At 40.3% G+C, this 24,255-nt stretch overlaps 2 protein-coding genes across 2 annotated transcripts in view; both read right to left on the bottom strand.

The window, feature by feature from the left end:
- The window catches only part of LOC143469156 (titin-like), a 132,671-nt gene that overhangs the window by 83,420 nt on the left and 24,996 nt on the right, over positions 1–24,255 (bottom strand). Inside the window, exons 51-66 of the mRNA XM_076966738.1 lie at positions 13,623–13,667; positions 12,810–12,987; positions 12,434–12,605; positions 11,155–12,325; positions 5,157–5,224; positions 4,898–5,046; positions 4,736–4,812; positions 3,920–4,038; positions 3,130–3,295; positions 2,647–2,853; positions 2,371–2,551; positions 2,151–2,252; positions 1,907–2,069; positions 1,598–1,782; positions 1,278–1,456; positions 98–1,165 (exon numbers count right to left, since the gene is read on the bottom strand). Coding sequence (XP_076822853.1) covers positions 98–1,165; positions 1,278–1,456; positions 1,598–1,782; positions 1,907–2,069; positions 2,151–2,252; positions 2,371–2,551; positions 2,647–2,853; positions 3,130–3,295; positions 3,920–4,038; positions 4,736–4,812; positions 4,898–5,046; positions 5,157–5,224; positions 11,155–12,325; positions 12,434–12,605; positions 12,810–12,987; positions 13,623–13,667 — 4,230 coding nt within the window. The remainder of the gene's footprint in view (positions 1–97; positions 1,166–1,277; positions 1,457–1,597; positions 1,783–1,906; positions 2,070–2,150; positions 2,253–2,370; positions 2,552–2,646; positions 2,854–3,129; positions 3,296–3,919; positions 4,039–4,735; positions 4,813–4,897; positions 5,047–5,156; positions 5,225–11,154; positions 12,326–12,433; positions 12,606–12,809; positions 12,988–13,622; positions 13,668–24,255) is intronic.
- Positions 5,235–7,771, bottom strand: LOC143469157 (titin-like). Its single transcript, XM_076966740.1, has one exon. The coding sequence runs from the start codon at positions 7,376–7,378 to the stop codon at positions 5,684–5,686; it is 1,695 nt and encodes a 564-aa protein (XP_076822855.1). The 5' UTR covers positions 7,379–7,771; the 3' UTR covers positions 5,235–5,683.

The raw sequence follows: 24,255 nt of genomic DNA, 5'->3' as shown, positions 1-24,255 counted from the left end.
TGCTGTTCGAAAAAACTGACTTGACTGATGGTTAAGGAAATTGACTTTCGGTTGATGGAAATGATGTGAACTTTTCGCAAAGTGAAATATAACTCACATCTTTTTATGGGAACTTTTTCTGGTGGAGGTTTTCTAACTGGCATGACTTCTCGTTTCGCTAATAATGGCTTAATAACACCATCAGGTGATGTCGACGCCTTTTCAACGGTTTCAATAGAAGAAACAGATACCGCAGTAGGCGCTTGCAGTATCTTTTTGAAAACTTTGGTTTTAATTTTGGACTTTCCTTCTACTAAAGCTTTTGAAGCAGCCTCCCCATCAATAACGTTCTTCTTAACTTCCAATACTTCATTTCCCGACGGTATTTTGTTGGGTTCCATAAATGGTTCTTCAAGAAACGTTTTGCGTTCAGGAAGACTTTTTTCGACAACTGGTCTCTTTTCTGGCTCCAGGATTTGTTCTTCAGTCAAAGATTTTCTCTTGGATTCGATTAGTGTTTTCTCAGTGTGCGTTTTATTCTCGATTGCTAATGCTGGTTCAGCAACCATCGGTTTTCCTTTACTTTCTGCAACATCTGAGTTCGGTTTAGAAATAGTTTTTTCAACAACTGGCTTCTTTTTGGGTTCTGGGAATGGTTCTTCAACCATTGACTTTTTCTTTGGCTTCAAAATGGGTTCCTCAATTAGCGGTTTCTTTTCGGTTCCAAGAAAAGTCTTGTTAATTATCGGTTCATCTTTAAGTTTCATCGTATCTGGCATGAGTTTAGGTGCAGCTTTTTCAACAAGTGGCTTCTTTTTAAATTTCATGAACTGTTCTTCAACCACCAGCTTCCTTTCGGATTCTGTAACTTTTTCTTCAACAAACTTTTCCATTTTAGGTTCAGAAACACGTTCTTTGGTCAAAGACTTTTTCGTGGAAGGTTGTTTGAAAACAGTTTTTTTAAGTGATATTTTATCTTCTGAAATATCGAGTTGTGTTTCTATTCCGAAGCGCTTTTTAGATTTAGAGCTTGTTTTAGTTTGCACAGTATCCACTCCTTCACTTTGATCTAATTGTAGTGAGAATATGGAAGATGCACTACTTTCAGACACTATTGATTCTTTGGACAGTCCTTTTTTAATTTTTTTCGAACGCACTTCCTGGCTTCGGGAAGTAATGCCTTTATCTATAGTATATACAAGGTTGCCAAGAAGCATTCAAATACCACATAATCCACAAACGATCTCGATACACACGTTCAAATTAACAACGTTCATCATAATTTCACAAAACCTCACCTTTGCCTAAAATATCTTTCGCTATGGATAGCCGTGAAGATGATGAGTGAGGGCCAGCCACCACCCTATATTTGCCGATGTCGTTTTCTGTGGCATCTTTCACGATTAAACTGTACGTGATATCATCGTGGAACGTCTCGTATTTGCTATTGTTCTTTATGCGATCATTTTCTTTGTACCTTTGCGGTTAAAAACAACCCAAACGAGATTTCATAATTGGACAAAAAAATACATACATAACCTGAACACTTTAAAATAAACTTGACATAACTTTGAAACAAAATACAACACAGTCTTCGTCAGGAACTACTAAAACCTACCAGTTGACTTCAATTTCTGGCATGTTAACTTTCAGTTCTGTGTCAAATCGTGCATCTTCTCCAAGACAGACGCTAACGTCTTCCAAGTCTTTCACAACCTCCACTCGTTTATTCACATTTAGGGACATGCTGCGTTTCATAAGATTGTAAAGATCGCCAAGTTCTTCTGCAGTGGTTTCGGAATCCTGAAAGACATTTTGTGATAACTTCGCTTTGCTTTTCGTGCGCATCATGATGTCATTTTTGTAGTAACCAAGTGTAATACCTCTCAACTGTTTTAGTCTAATTTTTTACACATAAATTGCTCACTTGGCTAGGGCCTTCTGTGAGTTCCTCGTAATGCGAAAGCAATTGCCGGTAATCCTTGACGCCGGTTTGTCGAGCATATTTTTCGTATTCCTTTGGGTCAACTTCTTTTAGAAGATCAGTTACTGCCTCCAAGTCCGATTTCTGTTTTTCTACAGGTTGCGCCCTGAAACAAAGACGTAAAATTTGCATTCCTTTCTTTCCACAGCAGAAAAGCAACAAAAGCACTTGAATTGCTCTTGCACACCTTTTCAGTTCGGCTTGATCAAGTTTTTCAGTGACAGTTTGATCATCGACTTCCAACTCAAACTGAACAGAAGCTTCTCCGTGTTTGTTTTTGGCAATACATCTAAAAAGTCATCAAAATCAGCCAAAAATTTACACGTATATTGTATTTGATGTTGGACGCCATAAAACCGTCGTTAGATCTTGTTAATATCTGAATAAATAAGATTCTAATAGGCTACCTGTACATTCCTGTATCAGGCAAGTCTAGAACAGACACAGTAAAAGTGTGTGTATGAGTAGTTGCGTCACGGCCAATAGAAAATCTCCCGTAGCTTTTTACTTGACGCCATTTTCCCTTATTCCACTGCACACTCGGTTCGGGATTTCCGACAACGACGGCCTTAAAAGTTACTTTTCCACCTGCAAAAGATATCTTGCATATAGCAATGCATGCTCAAGTAAATACAACAAGCATATAGCAAGCTGCGTTCCAGCAAATACTTAAAGACAAAGACCTTTAGGCATCATCTGGCTTTCTGGTTCCACGACAAAGTGTGGAGCAGCAGTTTCCTCCATTGATTCTTTCGATGGAAGTTCAGTCGTCTTCATTTGAATTTCTTTTTTATCATCTTTTTGTGGTTCTTCAGAAGGTTTTGCTTCTTTCTTCCACTCTGTGCTGTCCATATAAGCGGTCTCACGCAAAGCGTCAACAAGCGCTGCTTCTGTGAGAAACGCACAAAAACCTAAACTACTAAACACACAAAGCGTGCTCTGTATAACGTAATGTCTTCACCTGTTTGAAGTAAACGTAATTAGTATGAAATATTTACTGCAACTCTTATTCGAAAGAGGTTACGCGTTGGAGCATGTAAAAAAGTATGATTAAGCAATAAACATTCTGACGATGACAAGATAACAGATTGTTACACCAAGCTGAAGCCAAATAAGCACTGTAATGGAAAGCAAACCCTTCCAAAGCTAAACGTGGTCTATTGTACCTTGAACGTCTAAAGACACAGCGCACTTAGTCTCGCCAGCCTCGTTCTCAGCCAAGCATTCGTATCTCCCTGAATCACTCAAATTAATGCTCTTGATCTGCAAGGCGTAAATCTGGTCAGATTCATGCAAGATAGTGTGTCTCTCGTCGTCTTCAATGTGAGTGCCCTGCAATGATTGTGAAGTGGTTTACGCTTGCCCGTCGTCTTATATCCTGCACAATTAGCACCTCTACGCTTTCAACAAATCCCAGCTGATCCCAGCTGTCGACAAGTCAGCTTTAATTGTGACTTGATGAACTGGTGTAAAAAGGTGTTAATGATCTCACATGTTTTCAACATTGGCCTTTGATTGTAACAAGAAATCAACAACCGGCAACGAATTATAGCCTATACGTGATGTTTTTGAGTTCGTTTGCTACTTTGAAAACAACAGTTTTAAAAATCAAATCGCAACAATCGGACAATTTTATTTTATTATACGTACTAGGTTTCATGTTGATAGATTTACTATAGTAGCCTTTGTGTGTGTTGAATTTTTAAGTCGGTATGTGTTCTACATTTCCGGTCCATAGTTTATAGTTAGGATACCGGCTAACAGGGTATAGGCTAACATCGAAAAACGAAACGTAGCTGCTTTGCTTTCTTTATTGCTTTGATTTTATAGTGTTTTGAGGTCTTTCAACATTATGTTTTAAGGTACGCTTGGGGTAAAGCTTTGTCAACAGCGATGCCCTAATTATAGCCGTCATAGAGGCCTTGTGGTGAACTGTATACTCGACTGCAAACCTACCTTATGGCTCCAGTATATGTCAGGCTGCGGATTACCGGTGACAACAGCTTTCATCGTGAAAGTTTCGCCAACCGTACAACGTCCGTTTTCTGGTTTTTGCAAAAACTTAGGCGAAACACCTAAGACAGAAGAAAGATAGGAAATATAAATAAGAAAGCGAAGTAAAGGTAAAGCAAAGGTAGTAAAGACTAGAAAAATTTTTGCAAATTGAAAATAAGAAGTGCAACACTGAGATAACCATGACAGCAAAAATAATCTCTAATCCCTTACTTAACTTCTATATAATCCAATACGAAGTACTTTATAGGCCAAGTGGTTTTTCTTTAAAATCCGTAACAGTGTTTTATACACATTGTTATGATTACACAAATCAAAAAACAGTTCGTAAAATCCATATTAGATATACATGCAAAAATAAATTTGTGCACAGTGCTATGTGCAAAGTTTCAACAAAAGCACATACAGAAAAACAACACTTTCAAACATGGCAACAAAAATAAAATAAACAGTGTTCTAACGAAGCTTAACACAAAAGTTAGCGCGGGAGCCACAGTGTGATGTGGTTAAATATCAGTGCATGCCGGAATGAAATTAGAATACAAATGAAAAAGCACCAGCTATAAGTTACGAAAGAAAATCAAATGAAAATAATGCTGAAAGTGGACGATACAACTGAAGCAAAAACATGCGTGGTATGGTGTTAGAAATAACGAAATCGCCTTCTCGCGGCGAGTAACTTTGTTCCTTTTAATCTGTGCTCAGTGAGAAATGCATGCGCCAAATGAACTCAGGCATGCGAAATCACATTTCACCGACCTTCGACGGACAAGGTAGCTGACGAAGATGCAGAACCGACGACATTAGTTGCTGTAACTGTGTAGTCACCGGCATCACTGCAGAAAAAAAGTGCAATGAAGAAAAGGGCAAAAACGGAATATCTTAAATGTTTCTTTTAACCTATCTATTAGTAAATTATACCTAAACGTGGCTTCAGCGATTTCAAGGAACGGATTTGTTTCGCTTGTATCCACTTTCATACGAGGTAGGTCATTTTTCAGTGCCGCGCCATCTCGCGTCCAAGTTACTTGAATCGGTGACGAACCAGTCAGAGAGCAAGACAAGCGAATCTAAAGAAAAAGAGGAAACATTTAAGCTCAACATCAAATAAAAGTTCAGAAAGAGTCGAACGCCGAAAAATAATGTCCGGCTGAGATAAACATAGAGATCGATAATACACCTTTTCTCCTGGTTTCACTTTTGTCACTTGAAGTTTTTTCCTGAATACTGGAGGTTGAAGTTTTTCTTCTAAAAACAATAAAACATTGGTTAAATTTCCGTAAGATTTAATATTTCAAAATAAATAATGGCAGAAGTAACAATAACTTAAATAAATTGTGAGATCGTGTCGATGTAGTGAATAATGAATAATGCAATTCCGTGAGCGTTAGAAACGCTATATCCGCAAATTGGTGTGTCGACCGAAAATCTAACGAGAAAAATTCATTTCATGTGGAGTGCGCATGCAAAGTGCTATTGCCGATACGAAAACAGAAAAAAATCTAACTGGTTTCCTTCAGCTTTATGCTAAACGCTTTTTGTGTAAAACATGCTTCCTGACGGTAATGCTTACGCTTACACAACGTAGGCAAATAAACGATCCTAAAGTGGAATTAAGTGCCCCGTATATTCTGCCTTATTCTGTGATATTCTCACACGGTTAGTATAACATCTTATTCAAAAGCGCCTGTTGTTATAAAGTGCCCTTTATTTCGTGCGCATCAAACCTTCGCCAGTTTCATTGTCATCAACTAGTCCCATGCTTTGCTCAGTCAGTCGAGATTGTTTCTTCTTTTTGGTTTTCTTTGGGGCAGATTTTCTGGAACCAGGTTTCGTTTCAGACGGCTTCTCCTCAGCAAGTGAATCATCGATTACGACTTCAGCAACTACTTGCATCTTTTCAGCAGTTTCCAGTTGCTTAAATGCATCCGAGATCATCTGATCTTCTTCGTTCTCCTCTGCAACACGGACCTCGTTAGTTTGCGCCTCTCGATCCACCAGATTCGAAATTGGGTTAACTAGCTGAGTTTTGGGGTCAACTTCTTTATTTTCGGGGTCCGTATTTGTTTCCGCGTCTTTTATGAAAGTCCTATTGTCTTCAATATTCTTTTTCCCAGTTACTACTAACGTGGCTGAGCATTTTGCACTTCCGTGGACATTTGAAGCCATACAAGTGTACACTCCGCTGTACTGAAGCTCCGACTCGCTTATAATCAAACATCCAGCGCCTTCGTCCGATATAATCCCAATGTTGCCGTCGGAGAAAACATTAGTATCGTTTTCTTGGGACCGATTCCCTGGGAGAGAAATAACGGCCCCGTTCCGCATCCACATAACATCCGCTGAAGGAATGGAAGCTAAGATGTAAACAAAATGCGCAGTTTCTCCTATTCCAACATTACAGTCTGAAATAGTCTGCAGAAATTTAGGGGTAGATTCTTCCACAGTTGGTATCTTCTGATTTTTCTCTTTCCCTTCCTGAAGTTGGCGTTCTGTTTCCTTTATCTCAATCTCTTCTTTTATCAGCATTCGAACCTTTTCGGTCCAGTCAACGTCCGATGGATTCAGCTTGATGCTTTTAGTCTTTCTTCGAACCGGTTTCGTTTTCTTTGCTAGTCTTGGAAGTTGCTTTTTCTGATGTGCTGAAATTGTACTAGTTGTACTCAAGTCTTGAGGACAAATCGCAGAGTTTGTGTGGTCATCGCTAGCATCAAATGTATTTAGTTCAATAAGTGATAAACTTTCGTCTGCAGTCATGTTCCGTTGCAAGACGCTGTCATCTGGAACAGCAAAAATTTTACTAAAGGAAGCAGAGGACGCCTGAAGTGTTGATAAATCGCTTTCTTCCTGTGTTGTTTTGCGATGGCTTTTCCTCGCTAATTCCATGCTATCAACAACCGTGACGTTAACAGATGAGTCATCTTCAAAGGTCACTGTTGCGTCATCAGTGAGGCTCGAAGAATCAACGTCCGGCGTTATTATGATCAAACGAGCTGTGCTCTCCGACTGTCCAACCTTGTTGGTCGCTCTACACGTAATAATCCCCGCATCTTCATCACTGGCTCTCGGAACTACCAGTGTGTGTACGTTTCCCGCTTTGATGTACTGGTATCGTTCAACAGATCTGATGACTTCATCGTCGTGGAGCCAGGTGATAAGCGGCGTTGGAGTTCCAGTAACTTCTGTAACAAATCTCGCTTCATGTTTAACTTCGACCCAAGTGTCTCTCAGAGGTAGCTCGAACGCCGGTTTCTTGTTCAATATTTTATCTTCCAGAAGTGGGGATCGGCGCTCCTTGGATTGTTTCATTGCCATCGCCGGCTGACTGAGCAAAACGTTCGACTCGGGCAGATCAAAAAACTTTGAAGACTCTGCGTTTCGTTTTTTTGGACCCTTCCACATTTCCACTATCTCCTCCTCCGAGGACTCGATTTGTTCGACCGTGTTACCTAGATAAGGTAGAAATAACCAGAAAAGGTTAATGTATAACAAGTGCAGTTTAAACCCTAAGAAGGTGATAACAAATCTTAACTCAACCGTCTCACTGCAATTCTAATTAATGAAAACTTCACCACACTTTAATTAACGCGATATATTTACTGTGCATGCTCAAACAGCCTATTTATGTACAATAAAATCATGTTCAGTTAATAACAAGTAGTACATGGAGTATTTCAAAAATATCTTTTACAGTGATACTTTTCATGCAATTTTCACCTTGCCACATCTAATTAAAATATTTGCAACGTTAACAAAGTTGAATGAGTAGACTATAACGATTGCGACTGAAGTGTCCAGTAGGTTATTACGCATTTGCCATCACAGTAAGTCTTATAATCCTGGTAGCAACTCCAGCTACGTTCCATGCTTTACAGATGTAAGCGCCTTCGTCTTTCAACATAACATGGTTAATTTTAAGAATGTAATGAACATCAAGCCTCCTGGGGCAGCCAATATCTAGATCCTGATCCTTTTTTATGAAAGTAGGAGCCAATTCCGCAACATCCAAGTCGCAAGGTTGGTCTGTGCTGTGCTGCGAAATACGATCGTAAATCTCCAGTAAGCGGCCGTCTTTATACCAAGCCACCTTAGGTTCTGGGTGAGCAACTAAAGAACAACCGAGTACCGCAGTTCCATTGCACACCACCGAAACGAGTATCGATTTCTTTCCAAAGAATTTCGGAGGGATGACGTAAAAAAATTTCGGTGGCGTTACATATCCAGCCGTTGTGGACGGCAATGAGGCTACAATACTTTCGGACTTGCCATCTGAATTATCCGGGGTGGTATCTGTATATGCCGATTTTAGTTTTTCTGGAACGTCTCGCTCCGTTTCAAAATAAGTCAGTTCGCTTTCTGTGTCACTCTTTTCGGGTGGCGTTAAATACCCCAAGTCGGATGCAGAGATATCTGGTGACAAGAAACCTTTACCGCGAGAGAGCGCTAAGGAGCTACGAGAAACGCAAGACAAGAAATCGTCATCGATTGTTGATGAAGTACCGGATTCGCTGGTTATACAGAGCCATTCATTTTCTAATGTGACAGTTGAGTTACTATCGTGATCATCAGTTGCTTCTGAAGGTGTCGAAGTGATAAAACACTGTGTGGGCGATCCTCTCCTCGTTCGAGCGTAATCCTCCACGTTTGGCTCTTGTTCCGGCATTTGACATTTCTCGTTTTTCTTCAATATCTTAAGGACGATCAAGTTTGAGTTCTCATCGTGAAGATCTTTCTCAGCTCCACATTTCTGCTCCTCAACAACATCATTTTGAGATAATGCAACAGCTGCCGGATCAATAAACGCTGAGTCATTCACATCATCAGTCTTATCTGTAGCCTCAAAAGTCAGGCGATGTAAGCATGCAAGATCAAAAATAGTGCTGTCTTTTTCTCGTTGAATACATTCGTTCATAACATGATAGGTCAACGCATCGACAGCATCTTTTTCAACAAGTAAACTTGCACCTATTGCCACTTGCTCGCATGCTTCATTCGAACCTCTGTTTGTTTCCAAACTACCCAGCATTAAGTTTCTTTCAGGCGGTTTGATTTCAAGGTGATCAGATCTTTCCGTTGGCTGAATCATAACACCTCTTTTATCCATATCAAAAGCTTGCACGGCAGTATACTGAGTTGTCTGTGTCACTGGATATGAAGGGGCAGACGTTTTAGTATTTGTTTGGTTAACTGTGATTCTCTCGGTTTTATTTTCTTCTGATGAGCTGGAAGAACCTGACTGTAATTGAAGGTCCAATGAAGCGCTGTTTTCAAAACTAAACTGTTTTCTTTGGGTTAAGGAGTCGGGTGCTGGCGAGAATGGAGTATAAGATCCTGGTCTTTCCAAGCTTGATGCCCTTGAGAGACAAGCATTTTCCCGAATTGCTTCGTAGGTCATGATTTCTAAATCTTCCTCGTCGAAACTACCAGATTTTTCCAATTTGCTTTGAGCAAGAGTACAGGGGAGATTCAAAATCTTCCTAAATGGCGTGGATTCGATCATTGCCATCTTCTCGTGAGCTTCAAAAGATGCCAAAGAATCACAGGATGGTCTGCGCAAGGTAAATTGAGGAGTCGACAGCATACTGCCTGCTTGACTCGAGCATTTAAGAACGGAAGACGTCCGGGAGGTAGTGTCTTCGTCTTCTTCAAAGATAGGAGAAAGCTCGTGGCGAACATGACCGTCATTTTTATCTTGGAACAAGGGATCATCTAAGTGAAGACTGATATTTTCTTGAAGAGAAGATACAGGCTGCTGGAAAATGTCGACGCCCTGGCATCTGGGTTTGAAAGAAGCATAATTGCCTATTGTTTCAGGGCAACTGTATGTCGTTTCAGTAGACTGATCCTCGTTACTTGAATCCTCAGCTGTTTCCGAACAATCATCCATCTCCTGGTTAAAATTCAGTATCTTGTATATTTTGTCTTTACACATTTCGACACAAACCTCGGCCGTTGTTTTTGCAACGCCAGACTCATTTTCGGCTTGGCAGGCAAAAATGCCTTCATCGTCAGACCATCTGCAAATTAAAAAACTCCGGTTTACCTAAAACTTTCCACATCTAAAGAAATGCCATCTCTACTGTAGGCAACAATTATTAAATGAAAGTGATATTAAGTGCTACCTAGCGTCAAGAACGGTAAGTCTATTCCATCCGCAATCATCAGCCTCTATTAAGCAGCCATCAAACTGGTCTCGTACCACATCCCCGTTTTTAAACCAAGTGATAGTTAATCCACGTTCGCTGATCACTCTACACTCCAGCCTCACATTTTCACCTTCCATTACAGTTGTGTTATTCAGTTCCGTAAGAAAAAATGGTGGATATGGTGGTCTCTGATCGTCTTGCTTCTTTAGGTGTTCGTTGTGAGCAGCGGCACTGTTGTTGTTGGTCATATTTTCAGAGTTCAACGTCACATGACATTTGTGGATGTCACTTGTTGCGTTTACGTCATCATTGTGCGACGTATCTTCAGATATATCGACGTGATTATTGACGTCGTTGGTGTCATGATCAAACAGCGTGCTTTCATTTGCTGCTGATTTCTTTTCTCCAAGTTTTTCAAAAGAAGCGTGAACTACGTTCCCCATAGCCGGTACGTTTTCGGTTCCGCTTAGCAAGCACTCATCTGCAAGTAAAGTAAAAGTAAAAAATTCTGCAGCCTTTCAACTGAAAAGCATATAAACAGAGATTATCTGAACATGCACGAAACCCAGACATGCACAGAAAAAGATAGCACTTCACTTTAAAGCAGATAACCAAAACCACTGCGGTTTTAAACTTTGGACTACTGCAGTATGACTTCAATAATGCGCTGCTAATAAAATATTAATGAAAACAAGTTGAAAAAGCGTGTGGCTTTCCAACACTAGACTGTTGCAATAAATAATGAATATCAAAGCGTGTACATTCTTACCTGAAAAAACTTGTCCTCATGATTTGTCATTCCTCATGCATTGCACACTTGAGTGGGTTCATGCAATATTTTTTGTCAATAACGGAAATGGCCAATACTTTTTAAAATCGGTTGCGGCCGAAATTTCACGCGTGTCAAGCAGAGTGGTAAGAGTAGTTTACAAAAATAGTGCGGCTTGCCGGTAAAGCAAAATTTACCAAATGTCAGTTCAAACAAAACATGCATAAAATACTGCACAATAAGTTAAAGTTAAAAACTCTTACCTTTATCATGGACGACCAAATTCATCTGAGATGCGACATCGCCGTAGAGGTTGAAGGACGACATTGTGTAAGTGCCGGTATGACAAGGCTGGGAGGCGAGGATTGTCATGTTGTATTCGTAACTGGTTTCGTCAGGGGGAGGCAGTTTGCTCTCGCTGAAAACGTAGCCGGTTTGCGAGCTCAGGTCCTCGGCATCTCGAAGCCATACAGTCTTTGGTCGGGGTCGGCCCATAACAACGCACGTCAGTTTCACTTGTTCATTGGCTTCAGCGTTCAAGGTTTCTTTCGGAAGGCCTTTAAGTATTTTAGGTGGCTTTCTGGAAACCGCCTTAAAGTGGCCATCACCGGAAGATACATCTTGGCCGTTGTCAGTTTTCTGATGAATGGATTCAGGGATGCCGCTATCACAAAGAGAGCCCTGCATCGATTCATTAACTCGCATGGCATCGTCGGAGACATAGGCATCTTTTGATTTGTTCTCAGGTTTATATAACCTCACCACTATACCTTCTTCAGAAAATGAAGCTTTGACGTCTCCGTGTTGGGCACTTAAGCATTTCAAAAGCACCGGTGACTGCACCTCGTGTTTGTTTTCAACAACATCCGGTGATACATGGTCATCAGGAGAAGAAGGAAGAAATTTATCGTGAGGTGAAGTTCCCATGGAAATCGACGACAGAGAAGAAAGAGATGAAAAGGAGCGATCAAAATCACTGGACCGCGACACAGAACTCGTACGATTAACAGCGGGAGGACTTGGTGCTGGTAGGGTTTTCGATGCTAATTCCGAAATGCCGGATGGGGGCCCCTCTCGTGAACGACGCTCATAATATTGCCGGGGTGAGAAAGGCTGCCTCGGAGTGATTGGGATGCTGAGAGCGGTGCCGCTTGATCGAGTCGGACTCGTTTCCTCGAGACTCAGCTTCATCTCGTCATTATTTGAAGTGCGTTCTGGTTGATTGCGGCCATTTTGATGATGACCGTTCTCAATGTTCAACTTTGACCTTTCAGTTATGATTAGGTTGGCTGCGGCCTTGGCTTCACCTTCACGATTTCTTACGATGACTTCATAGAGACCGGCATCACCGGATTTGCAATTTCTTATGCGCAAAACAGCTTGATATGAGAACATATCTCGTTCTAATGTGCTAACATATCTCTCTTCATGTGCCTGGAAATGCAACGATGACTAATTAAACAGTGAAGTGTGGCCAAACTTTAAAATAAAGAATATGTGGAAGATGTCGCACCTCAAATGCCAGTAAGGCTTTTAGCATACCTTAATTTCATTTTTAGAATGGAGCCAAATCACTTGTGGGCGTGGTGCGGCAATAAAACGACAATCGAATGTGGCAGTGTCGCATGTTAGAATGGTTTGCAGTTTCGGTTTTTGCGTAAAGGCCGGTCGAATTAAATCATCTTCCATTTCAGACACAGGTTTTGATTTAGTTCTACAAAACAATTAGTTAGGTCATTATTTTCAAATTTCCCATTAAATCTAAACTAAAGCATTGCTTGAAAGTATGTATTATCACTATAAAATTTATATGAAACGTATAAAACTAACAGCGGTTTAGGCTAAAAAAAATTGAGTTGATTGTAAGATTTTTTAATAGCTAATGAGTAAATACACTAATGAACGCGCGGTGCATTACCTCGACATAACCGGCATGTCAGCAAGGGTCGGGTCGATATCGGACTGGGATATGTAGTTTCCCACCAGTCGACTGACCTCTGACCTATGGATGGTGTACTCGCGTCCGGTCATTGAGCTTCGGACGTGCAGTTTGTCCAAACTTTCTTTGTCTCCGTAAGTGGTGAAATAGTCGGTTTCTGAAGTAATTAAAGTTGTTATATTTACATTTTTGCCGGCGAGATCAAATTCCATGTAGAAACACTTTATTGGCTCTTACAACCAAGCTACTGATTTTAATGTACACATTAGGTGTTTACCTACGGCTACGGGGTAATCTAAAAATCATTAATCGTTAAACGGTTAAAAGATAAAAATGCTTTCCGATAGGATATACACAATACCGGTATAGTTAGTACACATTTATAGCCTATTCCTATAAGTCATGAGATAAAAAGAGAAAAAAGGATACCCCACTCACCAACAAAACAGAAGGCAAGACTCGTGGCCAACTTCGGGCCAAGCACGAAATAAGACGGAGCCGAAGAGGAAAGTAAAATGAGCCAGAGAACGCGCAAATACAAAAGAAATTGAAATGACGGATGAAAGCGCGATTGATTTTACCTTGTTGCTAGTAGGCAAATATTTAACAGCAAATTTCGCAAAACTAATTTGGCTTGTGGTGGCCAGGTCAAATGGGGTAGCCTTTACCTTCGTGTATTAAATATTGTGCCTACAAGCAGTAAGGTGATAATGAGAAATGAAATGAAACCCCAAACCAAAGAGAATCAAAAATATAACGACTCGAAAGACAGATAAATAGTCAGGTCCATACCTTGCTCTTTTTCCACCTGCTTTGATTCGGGAGCTTCAAAGAGACCTGTGAGTAAGAAAGTAAATAATTGTTATCAAATAAAATTGTATAGTTGGTGTATTTCAATCAGCGTAACCCACTGTTAGCAAAGCAATGTTTGTTTATATAGTCAGATAATTGTTTTGATAAGCAAGAGTTATTAAAATCAAATTCAAAAGTAAAAACCATTCGCAAAAGATGGAAAACTCCTTTAAGCAAAGGATAAAATAAACTCAGCAATGATTTATCTTGCAGAAGAAAAACAAACCATTTTAAAACTGCAAACCAACATAAACTTGCTGACATTGATGGTTTAATTCCTCTCAGAGGAATCTACTTAGCCCTAACATGTACATAAACCGACGTACACAGGATTTACAATGAAAACTCCAAACAGTGAAACATACACTTATCCTATCCTATATATAGGGATGAATAATAAAATGCATAAAAAACAGAAAAAAAACTTGTTCGGTTATGCATTTTATGATGGTAATCATGCATGGATGGGCGTCAAACATTTTAAAACCTGAATTTTTGGTTGTTTGTTCTCTTCTTACGATGAGGTTGGCACTGCTGCTGGCCGTACCGCCCTCGTTTCTAACAATGCATTCATAAACGCCGGTGTGGGTGATCTGAGTCATCGGAATCTCTAAAACTGCGGACATGACCACCGTATCTGGGTCAGGTTTAGTCTCAGCAGACGTTTGAGTAACAGGCTTGCATTCCTGTTTAGTGTCTGTCAACACATGTTCTACGCGAATACCGTCATAAAGCCATTTAACAGAAGGGGTTGGTGTGCCGGTAAAAAGACACTCCATGCGTACAGTCTCGCCTTCTTTTGCACGCATTGATGAAAGAGGCTTTAGAATCTCCGACCCTATGGCGCGTTTCGTACGCTTGACAACTTTTGTAGTTTCTACAACGGTTGTGGTCTGTTTACCTGAGACAGCAAGTATAACCAATTAGCCTAATTGTACTTTTAATAACAAAATAACAAAAGTTATTTCAGAAAAACTTACCTTTTGTTACCAATAAAGTCGCATTACTTTCAGCCGAACCTGCGGCATTACTAATAAGACAACTAATAATCTTTCCGTTATGTTCTAAAGTTGGATTTTCTATTACAAGGCTGTAGGTGTTGGCAGGAATGTCGTCTAACAGAGCGTAGCCTTTGCATGGAGCTTCCACTATTTGGTTTCCAACCGACCATTGTACATCAGGGACAGGATTACCACCAGTACAGCAGTCAAAAACTACCGCATGTCCTTCAACCGTTTGCTGGTTACGCAATGACCTCTTGAATACTGGAGGCTCCAGATCAGACTGGGGTTTTCTGCCACGATAGGTAGATGCCTTGTCTGCGGAATCAATTTCTGTAAACCCAAAATCTACATTGTACTTTTGCGCTGCTTCCAAATAATCTTTGGCAGCTGAAGCAAGTTGAACTGTTATTTTTTCATCAGGTTCTATTTCAGTCACAATCGGCGCTGCGTATTCCTCTCGCTTACTTTCCACAATTATCTTCTCGTCAAAGCTACGTGTACGTGGATTCCACACCATTTTCACCTTCCTAACTTCTTCTGCGTTCATAGTTTTTCCCCCGACTGTCGTTTCAACTGAAGAAGCTACATAAGACTTCTTTACGCCGGTTGGTTTAGGGATGTCGCATGAAGTCGACGTTTCTATTTTCGGATGTCGATCCCTTGTATACAACATTTCTTTCGCCGTTGCTTTCGGGATATCATCAAAGAAACTTGTGTGCTCAATAGTTGGTGTTTTTATTGCATCTACATGTAAGACTGGAGACGTCGGACGTTTTTCACTCGTCTCAGGTACAGGAGATGGTTTCTTTTTAATCGGTTTTATATTGGTTTTCTCTTCCAAAACGAAATTATCGAAATTACGTGTTTTAGGATTCCAAACTCGTTTAACCTTTTTGCTTTCCACAGATTTCTTGGTTTCACCGTCAATGGTTGTCACACTTTCAACTCTGCAGACTTCGGTGGATTCAATTTTTACAGATTTTTGTGGCAATTTGTGCACAACCATTTTAGTGGTGACGTCACGTGTTTTATCTTTTGAAACTGCAGTCAGCTTGAGAGCATCCTCTTGTTTTGGAATGTTGTCAGTGGACACTTTCTCAATGGCAGGACGAATTGTTTGCTTGCTTTCAACTGGTATTTCTTCAGCAGGTTTTTGTACCTCTTCTTTTTCCATCTCCACCTTAACAACATCTCTTGGTTCAGTTTTAGATTTCATTTGAAAGAAATGTGTATCATCCAAGGTTGGTGTTTTCACAACGTCAGCATGTAAGACTGGAGACTCGGGACGTTTTTCAATAGCGCCGAATAACGGAGACGGTTTCTTCCGAAGCGGTCTGGTAGTGGTCTTCTCTTCCTGGACAACTTCATCGAATTTTCGTGTTTTAGGATTCCAAACTCGTTTGACCTTTTTGCTTTCTACAGATTTCTTGGTTTCACCGTCAATGGTTGTCACACTTTCAACTCTGCTTACTTCGGTGGATTCAATTTTTACAGATTGTTGAGGTTTTTTATGCACAATCTTTTTAGTGCTGACGTCATCTGTCTTATCTTTTGAAACTGCAGTCAAGTGGGAAGCATCTTGTTGTTCTGCAACTTTAGCACTGGGCAATTTCTCAATGGCAAAAAGAAGTGTTTGCTTGCTTTCAACTGGTGTTTGTATTTCTTCTTTTGCCATCTCTACCTTGTCAACTTCCCTTGGTTCAGTTTTAGATTTGATTTGAAAAAACTGTGTATCTTCCAAATTTGGTGTTTTCACAACATCAGCATGAAAGACTGGAGACTCTGGTCGTTTTTCGCTTGTGTCGAATAACGGAGACGGTTTCTTCCGAAGCGGTCTGGTAGTGGTCTTCTCTTCCTGGACAACTTCATCGAATTTACGTGTTTTAGGATTCCAAACTTGTTTGACCTTTTTGCTTTCTACAGATTTTTCGGTTTCACCGTCAATGGTTGTCACACTTTCAACTCTGCTTACTTCGGTGGATTCAATTTTTACAGGTGGTTGAGGTTTTTTATGCACAATTTTTTTAGTGCTGACGTCATCTGTCTTATCTGTTGAAACTGTAGTCAACTGGGAAGCATCCTCTTGTATTGCAACTTTAGCACTGGGCAATTTATCAATGGCAGAAAGAACTGTTTGCTTGCTTTCAACTGGTGTTTGTATTTCTTGTTTTGCAATCTCTACCTTGTCAACTTCCCTTGGTTCAGTTTTAGATTTGATTTGAAAAAAATGTGTATCTTCCAAAGTTGGTGTTTTCACAACATCAGCATGAAAGACTGGAGATTCTGGACGTTTTTCGCTTGTGTCAAATAACGGAGACGGTTTCTTCCGAAGCGGTCTGGTAGTGGTCTTCTCTTCGAGGACAACTTCATCGAATTTTCGTGTTTTAGGATTCCAAACTCGTTTGACCTTTTTGCTTTCTACAGATTTCTTGGTTTCACCGTCAATGATTGTCACACTTTCAACTCTGCTTACTTCGGTGGATTCAATTTTTACAGTTCGTTGAGGTTTTTTATGCACAATCTTTTTAGTGCTGACGTCATCTGTCTTATCTTTTGAAACTGCAGTCAACTGGGAAGCAACCTCTTGTTTTGCAACTTTAGCACTGGGCAATTTCTCAATGGCAGAAAGAAGTGTTTGCTTGCTTTCAACTGGTGTTTGTATTTCTTCTTTTGCCATCTCTACCTTGTCAACTTCCCTTGGTTCAGTTTTAGATTTGATTTGAAAAAAATATGTATCTTCCAAAGTTGGTGTTTTCACAACATCAGCATGAAAGACTGGAGATTCTGGACGTTTTTCGCTTGTGTCGAATAACGGAGACGGTTTCTTCCGAAGCGGTCTGGTAGTGGTCTTCTCTTCGAGGACAACTTCATCGAATTTTCGTGTTTTAGGATTCCAAACTCGTTTGACCTTTTTGCTTTCTACAGATTTCTTGGTTTCACCGTCAATGGTTGTCACACTTTCAACTCTGCTTACTTCGGTGGATTCAATTTTTACAGATTGTTGAGGTTTTTTATGCACAATCTTTTTAGTGCTGACGTCATCTGTCTTATCTTTTGAAGCTGCAGTCAACTGGGAAGCAACCTCTTGTTTTGCAACTTTAGCACTGGGCAATTTCTCAATGGCAGAAAGAACTGTTTGCTTGCTTTCAACTGGTGTTTGTATTTCTTGTTTTGCAATCTCTACCTTGTCAACATCCCTTGGTTCAGTTTTAGATTTCATTTGAAAGAAATGTGTATCTTCCAAGGTTGGTGTTTTCACAACATCAGCATGTAAGACTGGAGACTCGGGACGTTTTTCGCTGGTGTCGAATAACGGAGACGGTTTCTTTCGAAGCGGTCTGGTAGTGGTCTTCTCTTCCTGGACAACTTCATCGAATTTACGTGTTTTAGGATTCCAAACTTGTTTGACCTTTTTGCTTTCTACAGATTTTTCGGTTTCACCGTCAATGGTTGTCACACTTTCAACTCTGCTTACTTCGGTGGATTCAATTTTTACAGGTGGTTGAGGTTTTTTATGCACAATCTTTTTAGTGCTGACGTCATCTGTCTTATCTGTTGAAACTGTAGTCAACTGGGAAGCATCCTCTTGTATTGCAACTTTAGCACTGGGCAATTTCTCAATGGCAGAAAGAAGTGTTTGCTTGCTTTCAACTGGTGTTTGTATTTCTTCTTTTGCCATCTCTACCTTGTCAACTTCCCTTGGTTCAGTTTTAGATTTGATTTGAAAAAACTGTGTATCTTCCAAAGTTGGTGTTTTCACAACATCAGCATGAAAGACTGGAGATTCTGGACGTTTTTCGCTTGTGTCAAATAACGGAGACGGTTTCTTCCGAAGCGGTCTGGTAGTGGTCTTCTCTTCGAGGACAACTTCATCGAATTTTCGTGTTTTAGGATTCCAAACTCGTTTGACCTTTTTGCTTTCTACAGATTTCTTGGTTTCACCGTCAATGGTTGTCACACTTTCAACTCTGCTTACTTCGGTGGATTCAATTTTTACAGATTGTTGAGGCTCTTTGTGCACGATCTTTTTATTGCTGACATCATCTGTTTTATCTTTTGAAACTGCGGTCAGCTTGATAGTATCATCCTCCTTTGGAACGTTGTCTGTGGACACTTTTTCAATGGCAGGACGAATTGTTTGCTTGCTTTGAATTGGTGTTTGTATTTCTTCTTTTTCCATCTCTACCTTAACAACATCTTTCGTTGCAGTTTTAGATTTCATTTGAAAGAAATGTGTATCTTCCAAGGTTGGTGTTTTAACAACATCAACTTGTAAAACTGGAGACTCTGGACGTTTTCCACTCGCTTCAATTAAAGGAGACGGTTTCTTCCGAAGCGGTCTGGTAGTGGTCTTCTCTTCGAGGACAACTTCATCGAATTTACGTGTTTTAGGATTCCAAACTCGTTTAACCTTTTTGCTTTCCAAAAATTTCTTGGTTTCGCCGTCAATGGTTGTCACACTTTCAACTCTGCTTACTTCGGTGGATTCAATTTTTACAGATTGTTGAGGTTTTTTATGCACAATCTTTTTAGTGCTGACATCATCTGTTTTATCTTTTGAAACTGCAATCAGCTTGAGAGCATCTTCTTGTTTAGGAATGTTGTCAGTGAACACTTTTCCAATGGCAGGACGAGTTGTATGCTTGTTTTCTATTGGTATTTCTTCAGCGGGTTTTTGCACCTTTTCTTTTTCCATCTCCACATTAACAACTTCTCTTGGTTCAGTTTTAGATTTCATTTGAAAGAAATGTGTATCTTCCAAGGTTGGTGTTTTCACAACATCGGCATGTAAGCCTAGAGAAGCTGGACGTTTTCCACTCTTTTCAATCAAAGAAGATGGTTTCTTTTTATGCGGTTTGGTAGCTGTTTTCTCTTCAAGAATAACCTCCGTGATTACTTTCGGCTGATGTTGAACTTTTGCCGTTTCTTTATATTGGGTTTCGGAAATGCCTGTCAAAATTTCATCAACGTTGAATTCGTCTTGTTTACGTGTTACTTTTGCTGGAGGAATATCTTCAAAAACTGCTTTGATCTGGCGTTGTGTCGACTTTTCTATTTCCTTCGGGGACGTTTTTTCGTGACCACGCTTCACACATTTATCATCCTTTACTTCGATGACAATTTCATCAAACTTACGAGTTCGGGGATTCCAAACTCGCTTTGTTTCTTTTCTTTCTTCAATTTTCTTTGTTTTACCATTAACAGTGGTCAACGTTTCTACTGCGGTCTTGTTGTTAGTTTTATATTTTTTGCTCTTTTCAGGCGCTTCTTTTGGTGAAGTTGTTCTGACAGGTTCCCTTCTCTTGGGCTCTGGAATGTTTTGTAAAACCTCATCAACGTTGAGGTTTTCTTGTTGACGTGTTACTGTCGCTGGAGCGATGTCTTCAACAACCGGTTCGATTTGACGTTGTGGCGACTTTCCCACTTTCTTTGCAGATGGTTTTACCTGTTCCGATTTCTCGGATTTATCAACTTTTACTTCGATGACGATTTCGTCAAATTTACGAGTTCGAGGATTCCAAACTCGCTGTGTTTCTTTTCTTTCTTCGATTTTCTTAGTTTTGCCATCTGTAGATGTAATCCTTTCAACAGTGATTATTTTAGTCGTTTCGATTTTTGTGATTTCTTTTGGCTGATTTTCGGTTGTGGGCTTCTTAGCCGTTTCCTTTTGTTGAGATTTTGGAATGCGTGTCAGCAATTTATCGACGTCGAGCTCTTCCTGTTGACTTGTTGCTTTAGCTGAAATAATGTCTTCTGTAATTGCTTTAGGTTTAGATTGTGCTTCAGCCAGCTCCTCTTTTTTCTTTTCAGATAATTTTTCCTTGTCATGTTGCTCAGATTTATCAACCTCTACTTCTAAGACAACTTCATCAAATTTACGAGTTCGAGGATTCCAAACTCGATTGGTTTCTTTCCTTTCTTTAATTTTCTTAGTTTTCTCATCCGTTGAGATAACCTTTTCAACGGTGGTTACTTCAGTTGTTTTCACTTGCGATATTGCCTTGGGCTGCTCTTCGCGTACAAGCGCTTTCACCGTTTTCTCTTTCTTGGGCTCTGTAACACTTTTCAAAACTTCTTCAACTTTGAGGTCTTCGTGTTGATGTGTTGCTTTCGCCGGAGCAATGTCTTCAACAACTGGTTTAGGTTGTGGTTGAGCAAGTTTCTCTTGTTTTTTTAAGGGTGATATTTTTTCATCAGGTTTCTCAGATTTATCAACCTTTATTTCGATGACGATTTCATCAAACTTACGAGTTCGGGAATTCCAAACTCGCTTTGTTTCTGTTCTTTCTTCAATTTTCTTTGTTTTTCCATCAACAGTGGTCAACGTTTCTACTGCGGTCATGTTGGTAGTTTTATATTTTTTGCTCTTTTCAGGCGCTTCTTTTGGTGAAGTTGTTCTGACTGGTTCCCTTCTCTTGGGCTCTGGAATGTTTTGTAAAACCTCATCAACGTTGAGGTTTTCTTGTTGACGTGTTACTGTCGCTGGAGCGATGTCTTCAACAACTGGTTCGATTTGAGGTTGTCGCGTCTTTCCCACTTTCTTTGCAGATGGTTTTACCTGTTCAGGTGTCTCAGATTTATCAACTTTTACTTCGATGACGATTTCGTCAAATTTACGAGTTCGAGGATTCCAAACTCGCTGTGTTTCTTTTCTTTCTTCGATTTTCTTAGTTTTGCCATCTGTAGATGTAATCCTTTCAACAGTGATTATTTTAGTCGTTTCGATTTTTGTGATTTCTTTTGGCTGATTTATGGTTGTGGGCTCCTTAGCCGTTTCCTTTTGTTGAGGTTCTGGAATGCTTGTCAACAATTTATCAACGTCCAGCTCTTCATGTTGACTTGTTGCTTTAGCTGGAGCAATGTCTTCTGTAATTGGTTTAGGTTTAGGTTGTGGTTGAGCCAGCTCCTGTTTATCCTTTTCAGGTAATTTTTCCTTGTCATGTTGCTCAGATTTATCAACCTTTAGTTCGATGACAATTTCATCAAATTTACGAGTTCGGGAATTCCAAACTCGTTTGCTTTCTTGTCTTTCTTCAATGTCCTTTGCTTTATCATCAATATCGGTTACTTTGTACGTTTCATGTTTTATGCTTTCCTCAGGCGCCTGGTTACTTGGTTCGACAGGTTCCTTTGTCTTGGGCTCTGTAATACTTTTCAAAACTTTATCGACGTTGATTTGTTCCTGTTGATGCGATGCTTTGGTTGGAGCAATGTCTTTTGTAATTGGTTTAAGTTGTGGTTGAGCCGATGGTTTTTCCTCATCCGTTATCTTATTTTCATCAATTTTTAGTTCTATCGTAACTTCTTCAAATTTACGTATTCCTGGATTCCAAAGGAGTTTTGTTACCTTATTGTCTTCAGGTTTTTCATCAATTACTATTTTGGTTGTTTTTGTGTCCAGCAAAGTTGAAGTCACATATTTCGAAGCTTGTGTTTGGGATGACTTTTCGTCAACTTGTTTAGAAACAGTTTGTGTTTTTGCAATATTTTCATCAACGGATGTTTGAGTAGACATCGGCTTAATTGTTTCACTTGTTTGTGTTTCCATATCAGTTTTCACTTTATTTAGGGTAGTCTTCATCACTTGGGACGTCTTTGACGGTTCTGGAGAGCAATTCAAGGCGTCATCTATCTGGGGTTGTTCCGTTTGACGGTGTGCCTTGACCAGAGAAGTATTTTCAGTTACAGCTGCTGGTTTGGATGACTTCATCTTTTTAGCATGCAGTGGTTTTTGTGTTGTTTCCTTGGTTTCGGGTATTTTAAGTTCTATTTCAACCTCATCAAACTTGTGCGTTTTTCGATTCCACACACGTGTCGTTTTTTTAGTCTCAGCAGGTTTTGGTTCAGATGTTTGTTGAATATTTCGCTGTGGCTTTTGTTTGTTTCCCTCTGTAGGTGCAGCAGCCGGTACAGTATCAAGGATGTCATCTACGTTAGATTGCTCGATCATTCGTGGCACATTAGATGACGCAATTTCTTCCACACCAGGTAAAGACGCTGGCTTCATGCTTTCTTCCGAAGATTTAGTTAGTACTGATGAAATTGCATGTAAAGCTTCATCAACACTTCGTTGTTTTTGTTGACGTGCTTTAATCGGAGATATTTCTTCCATGACAGGAGTTGGTCGCGGAGGTTCATCCTTTGAAATGGGTTCAGTTGATTTAGACGGTTTAGTTGCAATTTCTATTGCATCCACGTCCATTGCGTCAAATTTATGTGTTCTGTAATTCCACACGCGCTTGTCTTTTTTGGTTGTCTTGCGTTCTGTCTTGGGTAATTCCGGAACATTTTTTAGGTCGTCATCAACATTAGTTTGCTCAGTTTGCCGTTTAGCTTGAATAGGTAATATATCTTCTATCACAAGAGCGGTTGGAACATTATCAGCTAAACTGTTTGTTTGTGTCAACTGTTGTTGTACTTCTTGCTCAGTTTGCACCAAAGCTGATGATGTTCTGACCTTTGGAGTTGTAGTTTGTGTAACCGCTGTACGGTCAGTTGGCTCTGACTGAATTTCGCTCACACGTCTCCTTTTTGTGTTTGTTTGTGTTTCTTTGGTAATCATTTTATCTTCAATAGACGTCTGGGTTGAAATCGGATGAGGGCGTCTCTTAGTTTGTGTTTCCATATCAACTTTTCTGTCTAGTTTCTGAGTTTGAACGCTGCCAGTGGATATTTCCGGTAAAGAAGTTTGCTTTGGTTTCTGGAGCTGGACAGTACTTGTTACTTTTTTCTTTGTCGCCATGTGAGTTTTCTGAATATGCCTCGTGGTTTCTTGTCCTTTATCAAACGGAATTTCTTCATCTGTCTTTATTTCTTTCCGTGTTTGTGCTACATCGCGAGTCCTGTCAGTTTGCAAAGATACATCACTCATAAAACGATGTTCTGAATCCGTTTGAGTAGTAACCTGTCTTCCTTCAGTCACAAGAGTCTGCACCATCATTTCCCTTTGTGATGGTGTAACAGTCTGTACGCCTGCAACCCGACTCCAATCCTCGGTTTGAACACCTTCGGCGCTAGAGAGTCGTGGCGGCGTTGAGGTCATCGTACCAGCCTCTGACGAACCCTTTCCAGGCTGATTATCGAAACGTGTTTGTGTTTGTTTCTGCATTTTAATTCGTATTGGACGATCGGCTGGTTCAGGTGTTGTGGCTCGAACGGTAGCAGTGAATGCGTGGTACTTACGATTATCTTCCACGTCCTTTGTCATACGAGCTACCTTAGGTTCTGGTTTTTCCAACGCTCTCCTCTGCGGTGATGGCGGCCGTTTCAAATCGATTTGAACATGCTGTTTCCATCGCTTTTCTTCCGGGGGAGTCTTTGCGCGATCGGGAAAGACATTCTCCCTTTCATCCTCGGGAACTGATGGAGGTCTGGGGGGCTTGCCGTGCGGTTCCTCGCCATCACGCTTGACGAGGACAGTGACAGGTGGTGGCTGCTGCTTCCCAGTAATATTCATTTTCAGTGTAGAAATGCCTCTGGTGTAACTTTGCTCTGTCTCCTTGCTGGCCGTCTTTGCTTGCTGATCATGCTGCGACGACGTGTATTCGACGTCATACCACATGTCGTCG

The sequence above is a fragment of the Clavelina lepadiformis genome, chromosome 8 (assembly GCF_947623445.1).
Source record: "Clavelina lepadiformis chromosome 8, kaClaLepa1.1, whole genome shotgun sequence".
NCBI lineage: Eukaryota > Metazoa > Chordata > Ascidiacea > Aplousobranchia > Clavelinidae > Clavelina > Clavelina lepadiformis.
This window is presented reverse-complemented; position numbering and strand designations above follow the sequence as displayed.